This window comes from Megalobrama amblycephala, linkage group LG5 (genome assembly GCF_018812025.1).
Source record: "Megalobrama amblycephala isolate DHTTF-2021 linkage group LG5, ASM1881202v1, whole genome shotgun sequence".
Classification (NCBI taxonomy): domain Eukaryota; kingdom Metazoa; phylum Chordata; class Actinopteri; order Cypriniformes; family Xenocyprididae; genus Megalobrama; species Megalobrama amblycephala.
In genome coordinates this window covers 20,958,530-20,980,344 of record NC_063048.1, presented here as the reverse complement: position 1 = coordinate 20,980,344, position 21,815 = coordinate 20,958,530, and the positions used below count along the sequence as shown (strand labels likewise).

General features: G+C 39.2%; 1 protein-coding gene across 8 annotated transcripts in view; it reads right to left on the bottom strand.

Moving 5' to 3' along the window:
* The window catches only part of ltbp1 (latent transforming growth factor beta binding protein 1), a 102,632-nt gene that overhangs the window by 72,956 nt on the left and 7,861 nt on the right, over window positions 1-21,815 (bottom strand). For all 8 annotated transcript variants that reach the window (XM_048191159.1, XM_048191157.1, XM_048191160.1 and 5 more), the window contains one exon: window positions 11,858-12,200. In XM_048191159.1, coding sequence (XP_048047116.1) covers window positions 11,858-12,200 — 343 coding nt within the window. The remainder of the gene's footprint in view (window positions 1-11,857; window positions 12,201-21,815) is intronic.

Genomic DNA, 21,815 nt, shown 5'->3' with positions numbered 1-21,815 from the left:
CTTGTGCGCAATTACTAATGAATGCAACCCAATGCGGTGATGCTGGGTGTTTGGCTGATTGTTTGGGCGTTGACTAAGCAAGCACTATTACTAATAAAGCCAAGGGCATTTATAATTTTAAAGCCAGCACTCATGAACTTCCTAATAAGCTATATTACCAGACCTGGTGTGGAAAGAGCTGTGAGTTTCCTGCACATGTAGACAGGAAAACTTAATTGTGTGTGTTTGTGAGGGAGGCCAGCTGGCTTATTCTAATCTCCTCCAAGAGGACTGTACTACACCATGACTGTCTCTCATGTTCTTATGCCAGCGGGCATCTCATAGCTCTTCCTCAACAGGTGCACAATCTGGCGGCCACAGCGACGGGGAGGACATGGGTATCTTTTATTGTCTCTCGCTTTCTCTCCCATTGCTCCCGGGCTTCTCGTCTGACAGGTGTCTGGACAGGTCTAACGCACTAAACCCGAGGTGCTCCATGAATCCAGACACTGGTTCACTGCCAGGCTGCATTTCAGCTTGAAACCAAACAGCACAAGAAACCTGACCGGCCCAACACCTGTGGATCACTGCAACAGTTCAAACACATACACACAAACACACTGCACCAACCACACAGACCCTCTCTAAATACATACACACACCCACACAAACCACACATGCACACTCTTTCTAAATGCCTAACCACACACCCAGAGACACACAATCTGTAAATACATTAAAACCCACACACAAACACCAACTATGAACACACGGGTCCTCCCTAAAACACCAGACCTATTGAAATGCTCTCATACATAAATGAGGACAGCATTTATAAAAATATCAATCCGTAAGACACTTAGGACTCTGACGTAAAGCCCAAGCTCCCAGAACCGCAGCTGAGACAGACAGCGTGTAAGACTATCCCTGACGAGAACCCTCCCTGAAGGGCTGACTGGATGCTTTCAGCGCCACATCACACACGTGTGTAAAATGTACACAGCACATTTGATGTATGGATGTGAAATACAGCATTCTCTTACACTTGTTATTGAATGTTCAGCAGACGGTGATATAAATCTGTGAATACATGTGCGGAGCAATGTAAATCATCTTAAGGAAACCATTGGGTTTGTGCCCAGATGTGCTCAGTGGCCCAGACTATTTTTTTCTGTATGTTTAGCTGAGACAGCTGAGCACTGTTCAGGTTATAATTGTCTTCCTGCTCAAATGTGGACCACCAAAAGGGTTGGAGATGATGTTTGAGATCAAAGCACTCTTCAATTTTGTCAATTTTAACAAATATCTCATTGAGTTGCACACTTTCATGTCACTTTCATTAGGGGTGAAGAAAACTACATATTTAAGAAAAAAAATAATAATCAACTAGTGGGTGATCGAATGACTAGTTGACTATTCAGTCTTAAGGAGTTAGATCACCCAAAAATTAAAGATCTGTCATTGTTTACTCACCCTGTATAGACAAAACAAAATATCTTCTTTTGCACCATCTCAGAGAGGTTGTAAAATTATGTAACAGCTCACAGTAAGCACACCAAGTAAAAACAAAAAGAAAAATAATATATATATAAAAAAAAAAATAGAAATTATTTGTAATATTACAAATGTATTTGTGGTCACTTTTGTTCAATTTAATGTGTCCTTGCTGAATAACAAAATAACGACTTTTTTTATCAATATAGTGATGGGCCTTTATAATATTAAGGTACAACCGCCGAACTCACATGAACTGTTTTAAATATGTTTTTAGTACCTTTATGGATCTTGAGAGAGGAAGTACCATTGCTGTGAATGCAGGCCTCACTGAGCCATCGGATTTAATCAAATTATCTTAATTTGTGTTCCGAAGATGAACGAAGGTCTTACGGGTGTGGAACGACATGAGGGTGAGTAATAAATGACATTATTTTCATTTTTGGGTGAACTAACCCTTTAAAAAGAACTCTATAAGGCCCTGTGAGAAATGAGTTTAATATGTTAGTATGAAACTACTCTAATATTTTCTTTAATATGAAATGAGGATTGCAGACGAGCAGTTAACTGAACAAACTGTGTGGTCTGCATTCAAATATTTCAATAAAACCACAACAAAAGAACAACAGGATCTTTTATTGCCTCCACACATCACCACAGCAGGCCAGTAAGAGAAAAATTTTACTAAGAACAAAGCCAGACCATTTAGGTATAGTGATCCCAGCTGATTTCCACCCACAGTGTCTCTTCTGGTAGACAGGTTAGATCAGCAGGGCATCTGTTTACATGTGCCGTCATGAAGAGGAACCTGTCTGAGACTGGAACTGAACCCGCTCGCTTCTGGATTCAGAATGCCCTCAAAAGAGCCAGTCAGCACTCATTGCTGCTCCTGTGGCAATGAAGCCACATATTTTGCTTTGAAAAAAAAATTCACTAATGTTTATTTGCCCTAAGATTATTCTGCGCATGGGGAGCAGGAGTATAATGAGCTGTTTATATTGAATTTTATGACACTGGGCAGAGATTCAGAGTAAATCCTGGTAATATGAATTGTAATTATGGTTTTTGGAGCATAGTGGTTGGACACATGTGATGCGGCTCTGCTCACTTCTTCTTATGCATCTATTGAAGCTTGGCAACATATTAACTTGGAATGTGAAAACTACATATTTTCAAAATCAAATAGCCTTGCCTGAATGGTCTGAAAGAGCATGGTACTTAAAAGAACCACATAAAAAATTGAATAAAAATATAAAATAACATTATACACTAACATTCAAAAGTTTAAGGTCGGAAAGAAGTCTCTTATGCTTGTTGTGCTACTTGATTTTTGTAGAAACCATATTTTTTTTCAGGACTCTTTGATGAATAGAATATTCAAAAGAACATCATTTATTTTTCTTATTTTTTAATTTTTTTTTTTTTTTTTGTCACTTTTGATAAATTTTGGTGTCCTTGCTGAATAAAAGTATTATTATTTTTTAAATCTTATTGACTCAATCTTTTGAACTGTAATGTACAGAGTGTGTATTTATATATATATATAAATACATATATAGACCATAATAATAAACAATTTTATATTTGCTAGTGAGCAACTTGTACTGCATTCGCAGTCCACTAAATTGGAATTGCAGAGAATGCAACTTGTAAACAGGGAAAGTACTACAATATATTGTAATACTGAGCTACAATTGAAGAAAAATTAATAAATTAATATGTAGACCAAGATCATATGAAGCTTTGTTTTCAAATTTCACTTGTAATGAACATTTAACATGAATTCTATACGTACAAATCATCCAACTACTAAGTCCACAGCTGCATCAGAGAGAAGATGAGAGTGAGAGGGGGATGTCAAAGAGGGAGAGAGAAAGTTATAAACATAAGCTCCAATTCCAGTCTCAACAAAATAGCTGGCGCGACCTTGCACACTGGCAGACGTGCTGTAATTAAACAAAAAAAAAAAAAAAAAAAAGATGCAGAGAGATTTTTTTACTCTCTCTCTTTCAATCAAAACTGAACAGCTACATAGGTCTGAACTCCCATGATCTCCAGATGTTGCTTATTTTCACATAAACAACTTTTACATGTCCATTACTTTCTCTATCTCCTTCACTCTGTCATCTCTGTTTCTCTCTCGCTTCCTGTACCACTCTGCCCATTCTCCTCCTCTCATAATATCAGGACTCTGACCATCTCAGTTTTCCATTTCCTTCTCCCACTTTTTTGACCACTTTGTCTATTCTTCTCCTTCCGCACTTATCCTCTTGTTATTCCCAGAATCTGGCTGAATCCGCTGCGGTTCCTCCCTCATGCTCGGCGAGACGCTACACAGCTCTCTCTTCTAATGAACCCAGTGACCCAAATCAGGATGGTCTCTTCTATATCGTCCGCAGATGGATATACATTTTTGTTTCCTAGACACCAGCAGACACGATGTCATCACTGATGCGTAACACTTGCAGTGCATCTCAATCAGCTCCCTAGCTTCCAAGGTCATGAACCAGTATATAATGAACACAAATTTGGGAACTGGTAAGGACAGTAAGGACCCTGGCTCACTATACACTGGCACTATGACTCTAATTCCAGCGACATGACAAAGTCCTCATTGTACACTGTCATAAACCACTTGCATGTCTTTTCTGACTCACTTTTTTAACAAACAAAATTATAACACAAGATTCAGTTACACTGCTGCAAACATAAACATAAAACATTATGAAATACAAATCTTTTCACAAAGTCTCTGTGATGCACTAATTAAACAACAACAACAACAAGAAAATTGAGAGCATTTCTGTACTTTGAATCTGTATTATGACTGGTAGCGCAAAGGTTTTCTTATCACATGCCCACAGCATGTCGTCTTAGGCAATACTATGTTTGGTAGAGTAAGAGGCACAGCAGCAGTGGGTTCTAAGGAAGGAACGTATGTTCCCTGATAAGCCCCAGATAATTGCTCACTTGGAACCATGGGCAGGTTACTTTCCTCAGCATCTGTTGTGGAGTCGGGTAGATCTTAATGAGTAGCAGTACCCCCTGGAATGGCTTGGAGATGTTTGCAATTGCAACTTTGCAAGTTCTCCATGGTCAGCTGACACATAGTATGACCTCAGCTGTTCAGTTTGACGACTTACAATCCCTTTTGTCATCCACTCCTTTTCACTATCCAACTTTAGTCCCCAGGACGAAGCGGCGATAAGGATCTAGCACTATGTCATCAATGTCATCGCTTTGTGATTTTTAGCTTCCACTTTTCAAGTCAGGCCATTCACAGACCAAGCTACTTGCCATCACTGTAACTTTAGTCCTGAGGGGCCAACCCATGAGAAGATGCAATGGAGTGCATCCTGTAGTTGCTATTGGAGTTACCCTATACATGAGAAGAGGCAAGAACAGGTCGTCCTGCTTCAGTATCTTCTTTGCCATCTGAACAGCCTTTCATGCTTTTCCGTTCGATTGTGGAAAGTGAGGACTGGAGGTCACATGAACAAAGCCATACTGTCCTGCAAATGTCTTAAACTCAACTGATATGAACTGTTGAGCGTTGTCAGAGCACAGCCTTTCTGGGATGCCAAAATGTGCAAACATCCTCTTTCATTTGCCAATTACTCTCTTGCTTGTCATGTCCGCCAAGTGTGCTATTTCAATACATCTTGAAAAATAGTCCACTACTACAAAGTATTGATGGCCACCTTCTTTGCAGAGATCTATCCCAGGTTGTCTCCATGGACCTGGGGGTAACTTTGTCACCAGCAATGGCTCCTTGCATTGAGTTGGCCTACTAATCTGACACAACTGGCACTGACTCACTTTGCGTTTTAGATCAGTGCTGATGCCCGGCTCCCATACTGATAGGCGAGCTTGCTTGTGACACTTACTAAGTCCTTGGTGGCCTTTGTGAATGCGAGCAAGTACTTCATCCCTCACTTTGATTCTTGACCCATGCAGGAGAAGCCCTGTCGACTCACTAAAAAACCCGTAGGCTAAAGCAGACTTGCAAATTGACAGGCACCACTATTACATGTTTAGGCCACCATTGCTGGACATATTAAAGCATACTTTGCAGCTCCTCATCAGCTAATGCCTTCTGAGGTGCAGCCAGCAAGTGCTCCTGAACTCCAGCTAAGTAGGCTTGATCAGGTCGTAATATGGCAGCACTGGGGCTGCAACCAACATATATTTCACATTCGTGAATGCCTCCTCTCGACTCCTGTCCCATCTCCACACTGCATCGGCTCTAAGTAACTCATACAGTGGCTGTAACACAGTAGCGCTGTGTGACGGGTAACAGCAAAAGAAATTAATCATACCCAGCATCCACTTTAACTCGGTCAGATTTTGGGGTTTGCTGAGGTCCAAAATAACACAGACCTTTTCCAGGTTGGGCCTGATGCCCTCTTGACTGAGACTGTGTCCAACGAAACCCAGTTCCTTTTGGCCAAAGATGCATTTTTCCTTCTTCAGCTTCAGTCCCGAGGCATGGATAGCCTTCAGTACTTCATCAAGTCTATGGTCATGTTCTTCACGTGTACGATCATATGCCAAGATGTCGTCCACGTAGCAGCATACTCCCTCGATATTCTGAAGTAGCTGAAATATCTCTGGAGCTTTAGTTAAGCCAAAGGGCAAGCAACAAAAAAAGTACCTCTTGAAGGAGGTTATGAAAGTAGTCAACCTCTTGCTGGCGTCGTCTAGTGGGATTTGCCAGAAACCACTGGCCGCATCCAGACTGGTAAAGATTGTCACCCCTGCCAGTCGACACATATCCTAATATCTCTGTTCCTTTTGGTGACTGGCACCATTGGGGCACATCATGGAGGGGGCTCGGAAGCCTCTTCAATCACGCCCAGCCGCTCCATTATATCCAGTTCTTATTTGACCTTTGTAAGCATAGGGATTGGTGTTCTACGAGTTAAATGGACACTGTACAGCTCCGCTATAATTTTGAGCATTATTTTAACTTGTTCCAAAGAGTCCCAAAGAGCCAAATACACTCTCCCTTATTTCATCTATTCTTTTTATTATCCCCATTTGAATTGCAGTACTGCGTCCCAGTAGATTTGGGCTCCTCTCATCACATATGCATACATCAAGTACATAATTTTTTTCACACTTACTTTTGTTCTCATTTGGCCGATACACTCCAGCTTAGCACCAGGACTATTCAGTATGACCTTTGTTTTGGTCAGTGGTATTTTATTCTTTAGACTTTCATGGATTTTCTCAGATATAACAGTGGCGCCTGCACCAGAGTCAATTTTGAAATTGGATTATTTGTCCATCCATGAGAATGTCGCCAGTCCTTGTTGCAATGGGTGCATCTTCACTTTGAACAGAGCCTAAGAACATTGCTGACCCCGCATCTTTATAAGATGTCACTTCTTGCACTGTCTTAATGTGGCAGATTACAGCAAAATGGCCAATCTTTTTGCACTTTCAACATTGTTTTTTTTTTTTTTTTTTTTTGGTAGGACAATATTCTCTCTGATTATGTGTTTTGTTAACATCTTGAGCATTTCTTCCTCTTACTCCATTCATTTCTATAGCCTTGTCCTTTTTTTGTCAGGCTATCAGAGCTAGTTTTCCATCCCCTACCATGATTTTGTTAAGAGAGTTTAACCTCCTCTAATTTACTTTCGCTTTGCTCAGCATTTAGGTTTTTAATGAGCTTGTGACTACGTGCCATTTCAATTGCTCTAGTGAGCGTCAGTGTTCCTTGAAACTGCAGCTTTTCTGACAGAGATTTGTCTCTCAATCCGATCACACTCCTGTCTCGGATATATTCATCTTTTAGTTCGCAGAAGTCATGATCTTCCGAAAGCTTGTAAAAGGGGAATGAAGTGCTCGTCAAACTTTTGAATCTCCACTTCATAGTTATCTCGGTCATCCTTCATTGTCGAATGATTTGAATATATTCTCAGTATCCTTCCCATGGAGTAAATGAGAGCACTGACCTGCACGTCACCATCCTCTAATGATAGTTTGGTGGCTGTTCTGTAGTGCATGAATCTTTGTTTTCATTCCATCAAAACTCCGGCTGAAATCAAGTCCCGGTCTACATTTTTCTTGTTCGAGAAGCCGTTACATTTGGATATACTTCACATTAGGGATGAAAAGACTATCGCAACTTCCATTTCATGCTGACCAAGATTTGTTGTCCATGCTCCCACCATAATTTATGGCAAAATTTTGGCTATATTGCAGTTATCAATAATACTCTTAGGATGCTAAGAATGCTATGCTTTAGCTAACAGCCACTACCACTGACTTTAAAGACACCATGGAGCTCTCTCCTCATTTTTTATTCACTGTCAGCATGACAGTGCACACTTATCCAGAGGAGGGTGGCAGCTCACTGCATGGGTGTAACCTGGATATGACTGTCACTTCAAAGTCCTGCCAGACATGAGAGAAGCTGCACAGATGAACTCCAGATCTCAGTGATTGACAGGAGTTACAGAGCCAGGTGTGTGTTAACACCACTGCTCTATTATGAGTGAGTTTTATAGCTGGAGGCTAACGGTAACGTCATGCTATGGTGTGTCAGTATGTGCTCCTCACAGGGCTGATTACATAAACTATAAAGAAAAGTATCTAAAAATGCAGTGTTAATATGAAGGAATTTTCCGTGTTGATTTTTCACAGGTGTTTTACCTGTATTTTGAATTACATATTGCATTGTGTTTTAGGGTTGATGGAATTTTTTTTCTTACAGTATGCAGATACAGTATGTGTACATCAGCTGCAAGTTTGACTGGAAACAGGGACAAGCCTGTGCTCGCTGGGAACAGCAAAAACAGTGAAGGCAGAATTAAAATTTGTGAATACTTTTTTCCTCTTTATTTTATCGTTTACTTCTTAAGCTAAAGTTATCCCAGCATATTTATACACACAAACCACCTATACACAGCTGTAGCCACAATATTCATTTGTACTAATTACAAAGGTATTTGATTTACCTTGTTAATTGTCTGTCTGTCTGTTTATATGCTAGCAAAACAAAGGTCATGGGTTCGATTCCCTGGAAATGCTTGAACAGATGAAATGTGTTCCTTGAATTCAATGATTTTGTGTGGTTTATGCATAAAAAAAAATAAATAAAAAAAAATGCTAATTGTGTCAGAAAAACAAACTTAATTCAAAGAGATTTGTGTGTTAGGCTGCAAGATAATGGTTAAACTCACAAAAAAAACGTAATCACGTTTATTCTCATTTGAAAGAATATACATCACTGCTTTTACATAGATAATATTATAAGCTTTCTATTATAAGCTAACTTTTAATCTTATTTTTGACTAAACTCTGATTTGATTAGCTGTGAACAATACCCTAACTGATGGTCAATTCCAACTTATCATTTTATTTGAGTATAAGGACCAATGTCTCAGTGTTCAGCTCACCTAAAGGTCACCTAAACTGGCAACAAAGGATTCATGAGTTTACTTGAGATTTTGAAAAGTCAACACAGAAAAATCCTCAGAGCACAAACACTACATGGCTTCATCATAAACTCCAACATTAAACACCTTAAATCACTTTAGTTAAACAATAGGAACAGAGTAAATACAGTGTGCCACACAGCTCGAGCACAATGCTCGGCATTGATCCAGGCTCGGAAAATTAAGCGTCAACAGAAAACACTGTATTATATCTCTCCTAAAGTGCCTAGGGGCCAGTCTCACTCCTTTCCATGACCAGCAACGTTCCTGTGGAGGGATCAGATTTTCTACACAAACTCACTCAACTATAAATTTAAAGTTCTTTCTCACTCTATATAAGATCAGAACAAGACCTCTGCAAATTCAACTCTATAAAGTCTATAAATTCAAAATTATGGTAGCATAGAGATGATTTTCAGTAAAACTGTTGCGCACTGAACCCACTTCACACCTGTAAAATAATGCCACATGAAACCAGTTTGAAAATGATACCTTAGAGTTACAGTGCTCATTCAGAGTCAGACGTCAAAAAAAATTAATTATTACACAGTTCTCAAGAATACTTGATTTTAATAGATCAAATGCTTTTACATTTATACATTCCTAGATGATTGTCCACAGTTAGCCAAAACAAGTAGGTTCACCAAGTGTTTGAATACCATGTCACTGACCTGTTTCTGCGGTGATGACACCCGACCACAGATTCACTACACTAAACTACACTAAACCCATGCTGATGACTCACAGCTGCCTGTCACACTCACACCAACAAATCATTCAATCGGCGCTTCAATAAACCTTTTACTCGTGCTGTCTGTTTTGGAAGGAAATGCGGGCTAATAACTGTCATATTTTGACAGTTACAAATATCCTATTTGAAGACAAAAATAACAGTGATGTTAAAAACAACACATGATGTTAAATGTTTCTGTGTGTAAAATTATGCATATATAAATCTGTTCTTCCATGAGTTACCTTGGCAAAAGTTAGACGAGGTACAAGAGAACCAACATGGTGATAGTAAGCCACCAGTTTTCAAAACTAACAAGATGGAATGGCAGGATTTTGATACTTTGGTATCATGCTAAAAAAAATACAATCAAAAATAATAAAAAATAAGAAAATAAAATAAATGCAGTCACCCAAGGGCTGCCTGACTGACTGGTGACTGTTGGTTGCCATACAGCCTTTGTGTATTTCTTGCTCAAAACATCTGTCTTGACAAGATATTAACATAAACACAAAATGTTATGTAAATTCTGGTATCCTGACAACCCTACCAACACTCAGAGCCCTGGTCTTTTTGGCTTTTGTAACCTAAATATTTATATTAAAAATATAATTAAATACTGATTACATACACTGATAATATTCAAAATAATCTAAATATCTAAAATGCAGGAAATTCCTCTCAAATGTTGAGCAAGATGTTTGTCCGCAGCTGAGAGGAAGGGGAGTTCTGGAGAGAGGCCTACCTCCTCCATGCACACAATAAACCCTGTGGAAACCCGCAGAAGCTTTCGAGGACAGGTCTGGTAGCAATTACCAAGCAGAAACGTACAAACTCTGACTGAAAATGCACGTCAGTCCCAGCACATAAACTGCTTTCATTAATATTTTAAGTAGAATTCATCAATATCCTGTCCTGCCGCAGCATTACACCTTTTCCTGGAACCAACATGGGGGCAAATTCTGTGGCTTTCCCCCACATCTCGAGATTTTGACTCTGCAGTCTGATTCACTCTGATAGGAAGGACGAAAGAAAGTTGTGCTACATGTCCAATATGATAGTGAAATTTACAGCTGTCTAAAGCCATGGCAGACAAATCAACCCCTGAGCCAGACCCCAAAAACCCTTGGGGGGTTTCCAGTCACGGTAAAGGATTCTCATAAAAATGGTGTTTTGAGGGCAAACAAAAATTAAAGGAGAAATCTAGGCTGACATCAGGAGTTCAGGAGTCACGATTTGGTGAGAGCCCAAGTGTAAGTCATGTAAAAAGATTTCAGTGAGTCAGAATTAAGAACAGTAGGTATTTCTGTAAAATAGACCCAAGCTGAGAAGCTGAGTAGTAGGGGGCATGAAATGGGCAGAGACTGTTAACATCTGCAGGTCTGATGTCTGGAATTAATATCGAGCTATGGAGTTCATTCCAAAATAATAAAATGACAAAGGGCCTGAGGAATCTAAAAAGTCCAAAATACCTTACTCAACCCAATTTGTGGTGTGCTGTACTATGCTAAACTAAAACACATATCCTTAAATGAACAGTCTGATTATCAGTTTATCAATATTCTTCACCAATATTCAAACATATTAGGTTATATAATCAGTTCTCAAATGTCAGATTTACCAATAAATGCTGTCATATAGTAAGTCTTTTTAATAGCACCCAACAATGCCATTACATGCACATTCAACAGGAAAGAACTGTAAAGTAATTTAATGTGCATACATGATTTAACTATTCAATGCCATATTAGTTTCTTTTTGATTGTCAAAAATGAAAACCATTTACTGTATATCAGTTATTGGACACTTAATAACAGTACCAGTATTGGCTCTAAAAAAATAATATTGTTTATAAAGGTTGATTTCTAAGACATAATGACAAAACTGTGGTTGGACTTTTTGCACATCGGTAAGATGGGTTTTCCTACCGAAGAGGCTGTTCTAGGCCAAAATCATTTACAGCATAGGCCAGGCTTCATGCTGAGTCAAACGTCTGTCCATTGGAATTCTGTTCTGTCTGTTTATTAATAAATATAAACAATTAGGAATATTTGGGCCTGTTTGAGATGCATTTGTTGACCTAAATGACCAAATTCCCATAAAGCACAAAGCCAGACAACCATCATGATTGAAAATTCATCATAAACCATGACAGTCTTACAACAGCACAAGGCTATAAATGACTGAATCCAGCCGTCATACTCACTGTGGTTGATAAGGAATGGGTCCATTAGGTGACGGCTTCATGGACAGAGTCAGATGTCCCACATTGGTGCTGGGCAACGGTAACGGCCCTTGACCTTGGCTTTGAGGGTAGATCTGCTGAGGAATGGGGCGCTGGGGAATTACATTATGACCATTGGGGTATCCATTCGTATGACCTCCGTTTGGAAGTCCACCACTGGTGTGTCCGTTTAGTGGTCCGGTTGGATGAGAGGATGGGGGGAGAGTGGTCTGTTCACAGGACTTGCCTTTAGAGCCTGGCTTACACACACACATGTGGGGCCGCAAACACATCCCTCCATTTTTGCATGGGGGCGTACAGTTAGCTGTAATGAAAAGAAGAAAATTCATTCAATGAAAGTGTAATATAATACAATTAATATAATGTAACATATAATGAAATGTCATATAAAACAAATGAATTCCATATATATATAGTGCAATTAGAATTCAAGATGTCCACAAGCATGTTTGTAAAGTGGCTTTTTTGAATACAAATAAAAATGTGTCTGTGGTAATCAACAGCATGCCATGCTTAACATGGAATATACCTCTGAAAAGTGGATATTTTCTATAATATTTTCAGCATGATTAATACTTTAGAGAGTCTGTAAGTTCATAGTTTTTGTACACTATTTAAGTTGTGAGGAACAAAATGTCTTAAAAAAAAAAAGAAAAAAAAAGAAGAAGGCGGCCAGAACTGTTCTCTGCACATATCATGAGAGAAAGAAATGGCAACCGAAAGATAGACTGGAAGAGAAAGAGCAAGAGAGAGGGAAAATGAGTGGATAACCGGGTGTTGACTTGTGGTCTGTAATTACATCATTGGGTAGAAGGAACAAAGCTGTCATTCAACTACAAAGAGCCTAGCGGCCTCTGTGGCCAATGAATACAGACACTTTTACACACACAAAGACACACACCAACAAAATCAAAGCAGCTTGCAGCTCATTAGTAAATTTACAGTTAGTCATATTAACTGATTGAGTGCTGTGGAGATTCTTAAATAGGAAATGGATCAGTGCCCATTGCTCAAGGCAGAAGTTAGAAAGGATGACCTCATCAACAGTTTCTATGACATCAGAGTGAAGAGCAGCTGCTCTACACAAAATGCTACAGATAGTCATCTTATCATCCTCATGCATAACTACTCAAGACCTAGTGGTCCTGGCTTCAGAGTACAGTATGTTTTAGATAAGCAATGCTGTCTTCAAAAATTACATATTTTACTTGTATGCAAAAAAGATTATATAGAAATGAAAATCAAATTATATATACATTTAATAAAGATATAAACTATATGAACAAATTACACTGCATTTTTAAGATTTTACCTAATTTATATTTTCAATCGATGACATCTACTTTTATTGAATTTTGCTCACAACTATAGCTAGAACATACAAAACCACACACAAGCTGGATAAAAATGAGCATTTAATGACCACAGATTTTTATACACACGCCTTGTGACAGAGGTAAGAGTGATTACATCAAATATGACATCATGAAAACCACTCTCCCTGGTTTGAGGAGTTTTTCATTTCAGTTGACATGACCCACAGCAGGGGATTTCTGTTTTCTTTTCCACCCTCACTAGGTTTTTCCTCTTTTTCCCCTGTACCTCATTGGCCCTCTGGGGCTCTGGGTTACAAAATGAGACAGACCTCAGAAACGGAGCACACACAAGAACACTGTTCTTGTTCATATCATGCCCTTGTACACCTCCTCTCGCACATATATACAAACCGAATACACATGTGGACACAATTGTACACACAAAATCATTGTTTTAAATTAAAGAATTCACCCCAACATACACATTTAGATATAGGTTAAGCGCTGTATGAGTTAAAGGAACAGTATATGTGCCAATGAAAATTCTGTTCTCATTTGACTTTCATTCTTCTGTGGAACACAAAACGACACGTGCAATATCTGCCAACAGCCTAGTCAATGGATAATGCCCTATTGACCCTTCGCAAAGACCCACCCCCCTTAGTTACTGTTGCTTTGTCCGACAAGCCGTGGCGCTATCTCGCCACACACAGTGAAAAATACATCGCGAAGCGAAGAGGACACTGACAACATGTCGACAGACAAGACAAAGCAGGTTACTTATGATATTAAACAAAGTCCCAGCTTTCAAACTGTGTAGTTTTTTAAAGAAATTCAAACAATAAAAAACGTTTTGTGGCTCTTTAATGTGTCGTGACCATGGTCATGACAGATTGCTGTAGCGCCTCAGCTCAAGAGGCTCGTAACTGATCATCTCTTCCTACTAGTTCATGTATAGCATCAAATATACATGAATGAACATGAGAAGGAATGTTGTTTCAAATGCGGAAAGACTTCAATACACACCATTTTTCAAGTTTAAGTACACAGAGGTTAATCTTCTAACTCCTGACTGCTTTGTCGGACAAAATGGCGGAATCGGCGTTCTGATTTGGTTGATCGCTTGTCAATCAAACTCTCGCCGAAGGGTCAATTGGGTTTCAAAAATTTGTAATGAATTTCATGTAAAAATTCCATAGAAATATTAAACTAAATTGGATAATTGACCCTTCCCCAGGAGTTTTGATTGACAGGCGATCTAACCAATCATAACGCCAAATCCGCCATTTTGTCCGACAAAGCAGCCAGGGGAGTTAGCAGATTAATGTACGAGGACTTTAACTTGAAAAATGGTGTGTACTGACATCTTTCCGTGATTGAAACAACATTCCTTATGATGTTCATTCATGTTTATTTGATGCTATAAATGTAGGAAGAGATTATCAGTTCACCAGCTGCTTGAATTGAGGCGCTACAACGGTCTGTCACGACACATTAGAAGAGCCACAAAAATATTTATAGTTTAAATTTCTTTAAAAATTACAACATTTTAAATCTGACTTTGTTTCATTTCAAAAGTAACCTGCTCTGTCTTGTCTGTCGACGCGTTGGCAGTGTCCTCTTTGCTGCAATGTATTTTTCACTGCGTGAGAACATGATGTATGGCAAGAGATCGTCATGGCTTGTCGGACATAGCAACAGTAACTAAAGGGGGCGGGTCTTTGCGAACGGTCAATTAAACTCACTTATATCACATATTATCACATACTGTTCAGATGTTTGGCATCAGTTTTTTTTTTTTTCTTTTTTGAAAGAAATAATACTTTTATTTGGCAAGGATGCATTAAATTGACAGACATTTATGATGCTATGAAAGATTTCAAATAGTTCTTTTAAACTTTCTATTGATCAAAGAATCCTGAAAACAATGTATCATGGACACAAACATATTAAGCAGAACAACTGTTTTCAACATGGATAATAATAAGAAATGTTTCTTGAGAAATCAGCATATTAGAATGACACTGAAGACTGGATAATTTGCCATCAAAGGAATAAATTAAATAAAAATTTGAAAAAGTTAATATATTAAAAAGTTATATTACAATATTATGTTTTTTATTATTATTTATTTTTAAATAGATTTGGTGAGTATGAAATTTCTTTCAAAAAAACAAAACAAAACAACAATAAAAAAAAACTCTCTAAAACCCCAAATTGATAGTTTGAATGATAGTGTACATCAGCATTATCTTGGCCACCCAGGTCACTAGCTATTGGCATCAGCCATTGAGAATCAAATTGGTCAATGACACATAGAGTTAACCCTTCTACCCCCAGATAACACACATAGTTAGTTACCACACAAAGCACCCTGTCTCTCCATATAAATTTAGAATGTAACTTGTACAGAGTGCAGCTAAAAGTCAGCACATCATAAGTTTGGCAAGAGTGTCTCACCAGCCCTCATGACTAATGCTATGGGCTACTGTACAATGTGGAGGTTAAACGTTCTGCTCAATGCCTCTTCAAACAAACCTTCCTGCTGAGTGCTGACTAAACTGAACAGCACCAAAAAAAGAAAGTGAGAGATAAAGTTAGGCCTCAGAAAGGCAGACTGATAAAGAAAGCATGAGAGAGAAATAAAAGGGCGATGTTGCTGACTCAGATGACCGGGCTACAGGGAGCAGAGCTGGGTAATTCCAACATGTCCAGCTGCTTCTTAGTTTTATCCCCTCAAGTCAATATTGAAATCGGTGTTAAATGTGTTGCATTGTACCCTCATCGTGCTCAGCGATGTAGGAGCTCACGCACAACTGAATGCGCCCAGACAGAATGGTCGATAAGCCCATTTCAGTCTGCTAGTATTTCACAGCAGACACAGAGCCAATTAAAGGAGACTGCGGTCGGGCCATTTCTCCACTGAGCTTTATATGTGTAACACATCTAAGAGCTCATTCAAGAGGATCTGTAGGCTGCACAGCTCTCCAACAGCTTCAAACGTGTTGAATCTGAAAGGTACAACTTGGATTTGCTTGAACAAGAAAGTAACATGTGGGTTAGCATGCTAAGCTACTGCCTGAGGACTGGAAGCCTGCAGTGTGAGCAGACAGGAGAGGCATTTCACAAGTTGTCGTGGTGATACAGCAAACTCCTCTCTAACAAGCCATGCTTTAATTAAACTGGAAAAATAAGTATTTTTATTAGCCTTAAAGTGATAGCTCACCAAAAAAAATGATTCTGTCATCATTTACTCACCCTCATGTCACTCCAAACCAGCTTGAAATGACAACTGATAACAGAATTTATTTTGTCTGTAGTGAATTACCACATGCAAGAGGGGTGCAACTATTGAATTCGGAGAGCCAGAGTTGAGCTCTTCTCTAGTTCAGGCCCATCACAGCAGGTTCCTCAACTTAGTCACCTGTTCCTGCAGATCTAGGACACTTTTTCAGCACGGACAGCCAGGAAAAACGTATCTGTCTCTCTGCCGTGCTGTGGAGCCCAGGTGAAATATTTTCATGTTGTGTTTTATCTGGCGAGGGACGTGAACGTTTTGGGCCGTGTTCAGTTGAGGGACGAAATAGACTGAGCAGTCTTTCGGCGGTGAGCTGTGCACACATGCCTGAGCTCAGGAAAAACACTCAAACACTTCAGATGAGCAATATGAGAAATCCAGGCTCAGAGGAAAGACATGAGCATTCATTGCATTTTACATGTTGTAAAACTAGTAAAACAAACTATAAATTAGACATTAAATTATGTAGTGGCATTAAATCGAAGCTGTCATCGATTCAAAAATTTTACTCTGGTCCTAAATTTACATTAGTTTTCACCATCCGCAAACTCTTCATCGCTACATAGGCTCCCATTGTGCAGACAAATTAAATCACCCATCAACTCCCCCAAACCCACGTCTGTCTGAGAAAAACAAAAATGCTCTGAATGTTTCCTGATGATCTCAATCCAATAAAAGAGCTCAAGGAAAGTCTGAGAAGATTCTGAATGCATATCACATGGCGAATCCAAGCACAAAAACTCCTCAGGGAAGAGAGAACAACAAGGTGGCAGTCATTCTGTAGACTGAAACTAGGCTCACTTCATGACATCTGTTCAAACAGCTTTCAAACATGTCTGCTGGTTTTTCACAGTCACAATCAATTCTGTTTCTCAGAAATCTGTTAAATCTGTTAAGTTATATTTTAACACTTCCTCCCAACCAACAAGATTTCAGTAACAAGCCATTTTTCTACCTGGACACGGACTGACATGAAGCTTTTATCGCTTGACGCTTTATGTCCATTATGACAAGCGTATCTATCTGTCTATATTACCATTTCAGTCATATCCAACTCTTGGTGATTCTCTGGCCATCTCTCGCCCCATGTGAGAGACTGTCCATGAATTTTCTTGGCAATGTTTTTGCAGGGTAGGTTGCCAGGCCTTTCCCCAACCCTCCCTATTACATGGCATGGCTCACACATACACACGCATTCACACCTTCAGCCAATTTGGCCAATCCATATAACTGTGGGAGAAATCTGAAGCACTCAGAGGAAACTGGGAAGAACATGCAAACTTCACACAGAAAGGACTCTTGGCTCAGCCGGGGCTCAAACCGGGAGCATTCTTGCTGTGAGGCAACAGTGCTGCACCAGCCAGTGTTATTTAAATTGGGACATAAAGTTCACCAAGGGCTTAATCACTACTACTTACTGTAGTCTGAACTTAGTTCCACTATTTGTTCTTAAGGCAAGAGTTAGCTAGTTTGTAAGATCTCCGTAAAGTAATGTGCAGTTGAACAGAAACAGAATAAGCATAATACTATGTACTATATACACCGATTAGGCATAACATTATGGCCACCTTCCTAATATTGTGTTGGTCCTCCTTTTGCTGCCAAAACAGTCCTTAAACGTCGAGGCATGGACTCCACTAGACCCCTGAAGATGTGCTGTGGTATCTGGCACCAAGATGTTAGCAGCAGATCCTTTATGTCCTTTAAGTTGCAAGGTGGGGCCTCCATGAATCGGACTAGTTTGTTCAACCCACAGATGCTCGATTGGATTGGATTTGGGGAAAAACTTGTTGTGATACTCAAACCATTCCTGAACCATTTTTGCTTTGTGGCAGGACGCATTATCCTTCTGAAAGAGGCTACAGCCACCAGGGAATACCGTTTTTTTAATGAAAGGGTGTACATGGTCTGCAACAATACTTAGGTAGGTGGTACATGTCAAAGTAACATCCACATGGATGGCAGGACCCAAGGTTTCCCAGCAGAACACTGCCTCTGTCGGCTTGCCTTCTTCCCCAAATGCATCCTGGTGCCATGTGTTCCCCTGGTAAGCACCGCACACGCACCCGGCCATCCACGTGATGTAAAAGAAAACGTGATTCATCAGACCAGGCCACCTTCTTCCATTGTTTCGTGGTCCAGTTGACATGCCCACTGTTGCCGCTTTTGGTGGTGGACAGGGGTCAGGATGGGCACCCTGACTGGTCTGCAGCTGTGGAGCCTAATACGCAACAAACTGTGATGCACTGTGTATTCTGACACCTTTCCACTAACAGGTGCCATGGTAAAGAGATAATCAGTGTTATTCTCCATTAAAATTTTACATAAAATCATAAAATTATTAGTAAAATTAAATATATAAATAAATATATATTCAGGAACTGTATCTAAATGGCTATAAATAATTAAATAAATACTAATATAACAAATTAGAAAATGTGATATTGATTTTAATGTATTTTTGTGTGTGTTGAAACCCTGGCATGCAAAAATGACAGGGTGAGGCACACTGCAAAGTTCACCGTTAAGATTGGTTTCATGCTGCAGAGCCGCTAAGAACTCATTTACTCACGTAAAGTTCCCTCTCTACAAATATAAACAAGTGTAAATGTCAACATCATTTATCTGTCAGTTAAAACATGAGCTCATTGATGCAATCCAATTGGTCTGCCAGTTTTTTCCAACTATTATTTCTGGTTGAAGTCTTCCGTAAATATTTAGTTTATATGTAGGGTTATGTTTCAACTAAGTTTAATAGTGCAATGCTCAAATATTTAGCAGTGCATGTAAGTTGGCCACTGGTCTACATTGTTATTTATTTATAGGACATGATGAGCCAAAAAAGAACCAGGATTAACACTCTTCCTGTTCTGTTAGAGATAAAGAACTGGAGTGCAATATCCTGGTGGTAAAATAAGAAGGCCAATATCCGAGTGCCCCTCTGCACTGTACAATAAAAGGACTACTGGATGACTGACAGCTCCGGATAAAACACTTCACCTATGAAGTTCCATGCAGCTCGGAAGAACCAGCCAGGAAAAACAAAAGCTGCTTCTATTCAGACAATTCTCTTTGTTAGCACTTTCTGAGTGAGGTGAGCGTTAAAACCTGAAAAATCAAACCCCATTAAACATTTAGCAGGAAAATTTACGATCAGGTCTCTCTTTTGAGACAGGAGAGGTGGAGAGCGGAGACATAGTAATTCTAAAACACAAATGGAAAGGAAGATATATAGAGACAAGGGGAGGTACTGACTACAACCTGGACTTTTTCATTTTTCCCCTATATAGAATATATATATGAGCAATGAAACTGATGAAAAATGGTAGACCCATGATTAATTCTCACTGCTATGTCCCAGTCACCATGAATTATAACATCTAATGCTGCTGTCAGATGAACGAAAAAGGTAATATTTTATTCTTAATTTACTTACATAATACATAATGGTGACCCTATCATAAGGCACGTTTATGGGCTGACGCCAGCGATTTGGCAGAAATACTGGATTCTGTGCGCTTAAGAGAATAACCTTTCAAAAAAGGTTATAAAAACAAATGGTTTAGTGCCAATATAGTGGTATAACAAATAAAAAACAATATAAACCCATGATCTCCTGAGTCAGCAGAAAAACGTTCATAGAGACATTTTCTGAGGTGTTAAAGAGGCTTCCCTTTTCCACACTCAATTTTCCTGCAAGGTCTTCCATTAAAAACGTTCTGTTACATTTCAGCTCAAATTTAAGTGCTCTCAGTCCACTCACTGTGCAACTGACATCAAACTATAGACGCCTCTATTGAAAATAAAAGGGATGGCTAAGCAGGAATGTGCTCTGGGTTCGCTCCAGATGGCCAGCAAAGTGATTCCTCTGCCTGTGTAAACAGGGCCCCTTTCTGTAAACAGGGGGTTCTCTTTTTCTCCATCTTTGTCTCACTATTATGTATATATATAATATTAATTACAAACTTGCATATATATCATACCTTCAGTTCAGACAGACTTTACTGTGTATTAGTGTTGGGGATTTGTAGCGATTCTAGTGCAGCTTATATCGTTCTACCAGTAGGTGGGAACAAGTGACTTTATGAATGAGTCACTGAATAATTCACTCAACCAATTCCTTCAAAAGCAATGATTAGTTCAGCAGTGAAAAAAAACAAAACAGAATCACTTATTTACAGATTACACTTTTTTACAATGCCATTTGTTCACCATCAAAATGCCACTACTGTGTTTTCTTGGAGAGGTGTGACAATTAATTCTTCTTTAGCTTTGTTTGGAAGTTTGAGTAACTGGCAATATTGGTACAATATTGCTATTCTAAAGGTTTTAGACCAACTCATTGTGGTTCTGTAGTGCTTTCAAAACATCAGTCTGTTTAAGCAGTCCAACAAATAGTCCCACCCCACTCAAGTTATTGGTTAAATCAGTGTTGCTGTGTCAGGCTCAAACAAATAGAGCAGTATCTTAATAGTGCATTAATGTTTCCACTTTTAAAGAAAATCAACCTGACTAAAATGGTTGACGTGTAGTCGTCTCAAAATATTAAGCTGTGAAAGGATAAAGTATCTGCCACTGAAAAATTACAAACTATCTGCAAAAACCCATATTCTCTATGGCTTAGTAGTTTGCAGACAAGCCCCTGAGAAACAAAACCATATCCATCAAATATAGAACCAAGACTGACTTTAATGTATGAGTAAGATCACTTGGATGAAATTGTCTGCATAATCACTGCACTAGTAAAATGTACACCTGATGTTCGACACAGGCTCCAAGACAAAACACTTTGTCAAAATGCAGCAGACATCCAAGACACAATCTTGGAGGTGCCATAGACCATACACACAAAATGTCAATTTATCATTCCTGAAAAACAAGGGGAAGGAAGGAGGAATGTCACTGGAGACAGGGGATGTAGACACAATATTGATCGTCTAGGATATGTGTAAAAGGTGGGTAAGAGGAATTTGTGCTGGAGGTAAGACTCAGACAGAGGGTGGAGGTGCAACTCCTGCTTTTCCTCAGTGGCCTCCACGTACTTCCACACATGCAGTGGCCGGTTCTTATATAACCTGCTGGCAGAAACACACAGGCTAAGGACAAACTGATCCAGCCCTTTCACTGGGTTATCATATTCTCTGCAGTACTCCCTGAGTACTACTACTATCTTTGTTTTCTATATTATATTTCAAGTTTTGTGCCTGTGTATTTTCTGTTTATTGTGTTAACTGAAACATTTCAGTCATTTACAGAATTTTAAAATGCAGATAGATTCAAAAATCTGTCATGTTTTGCATTTCCT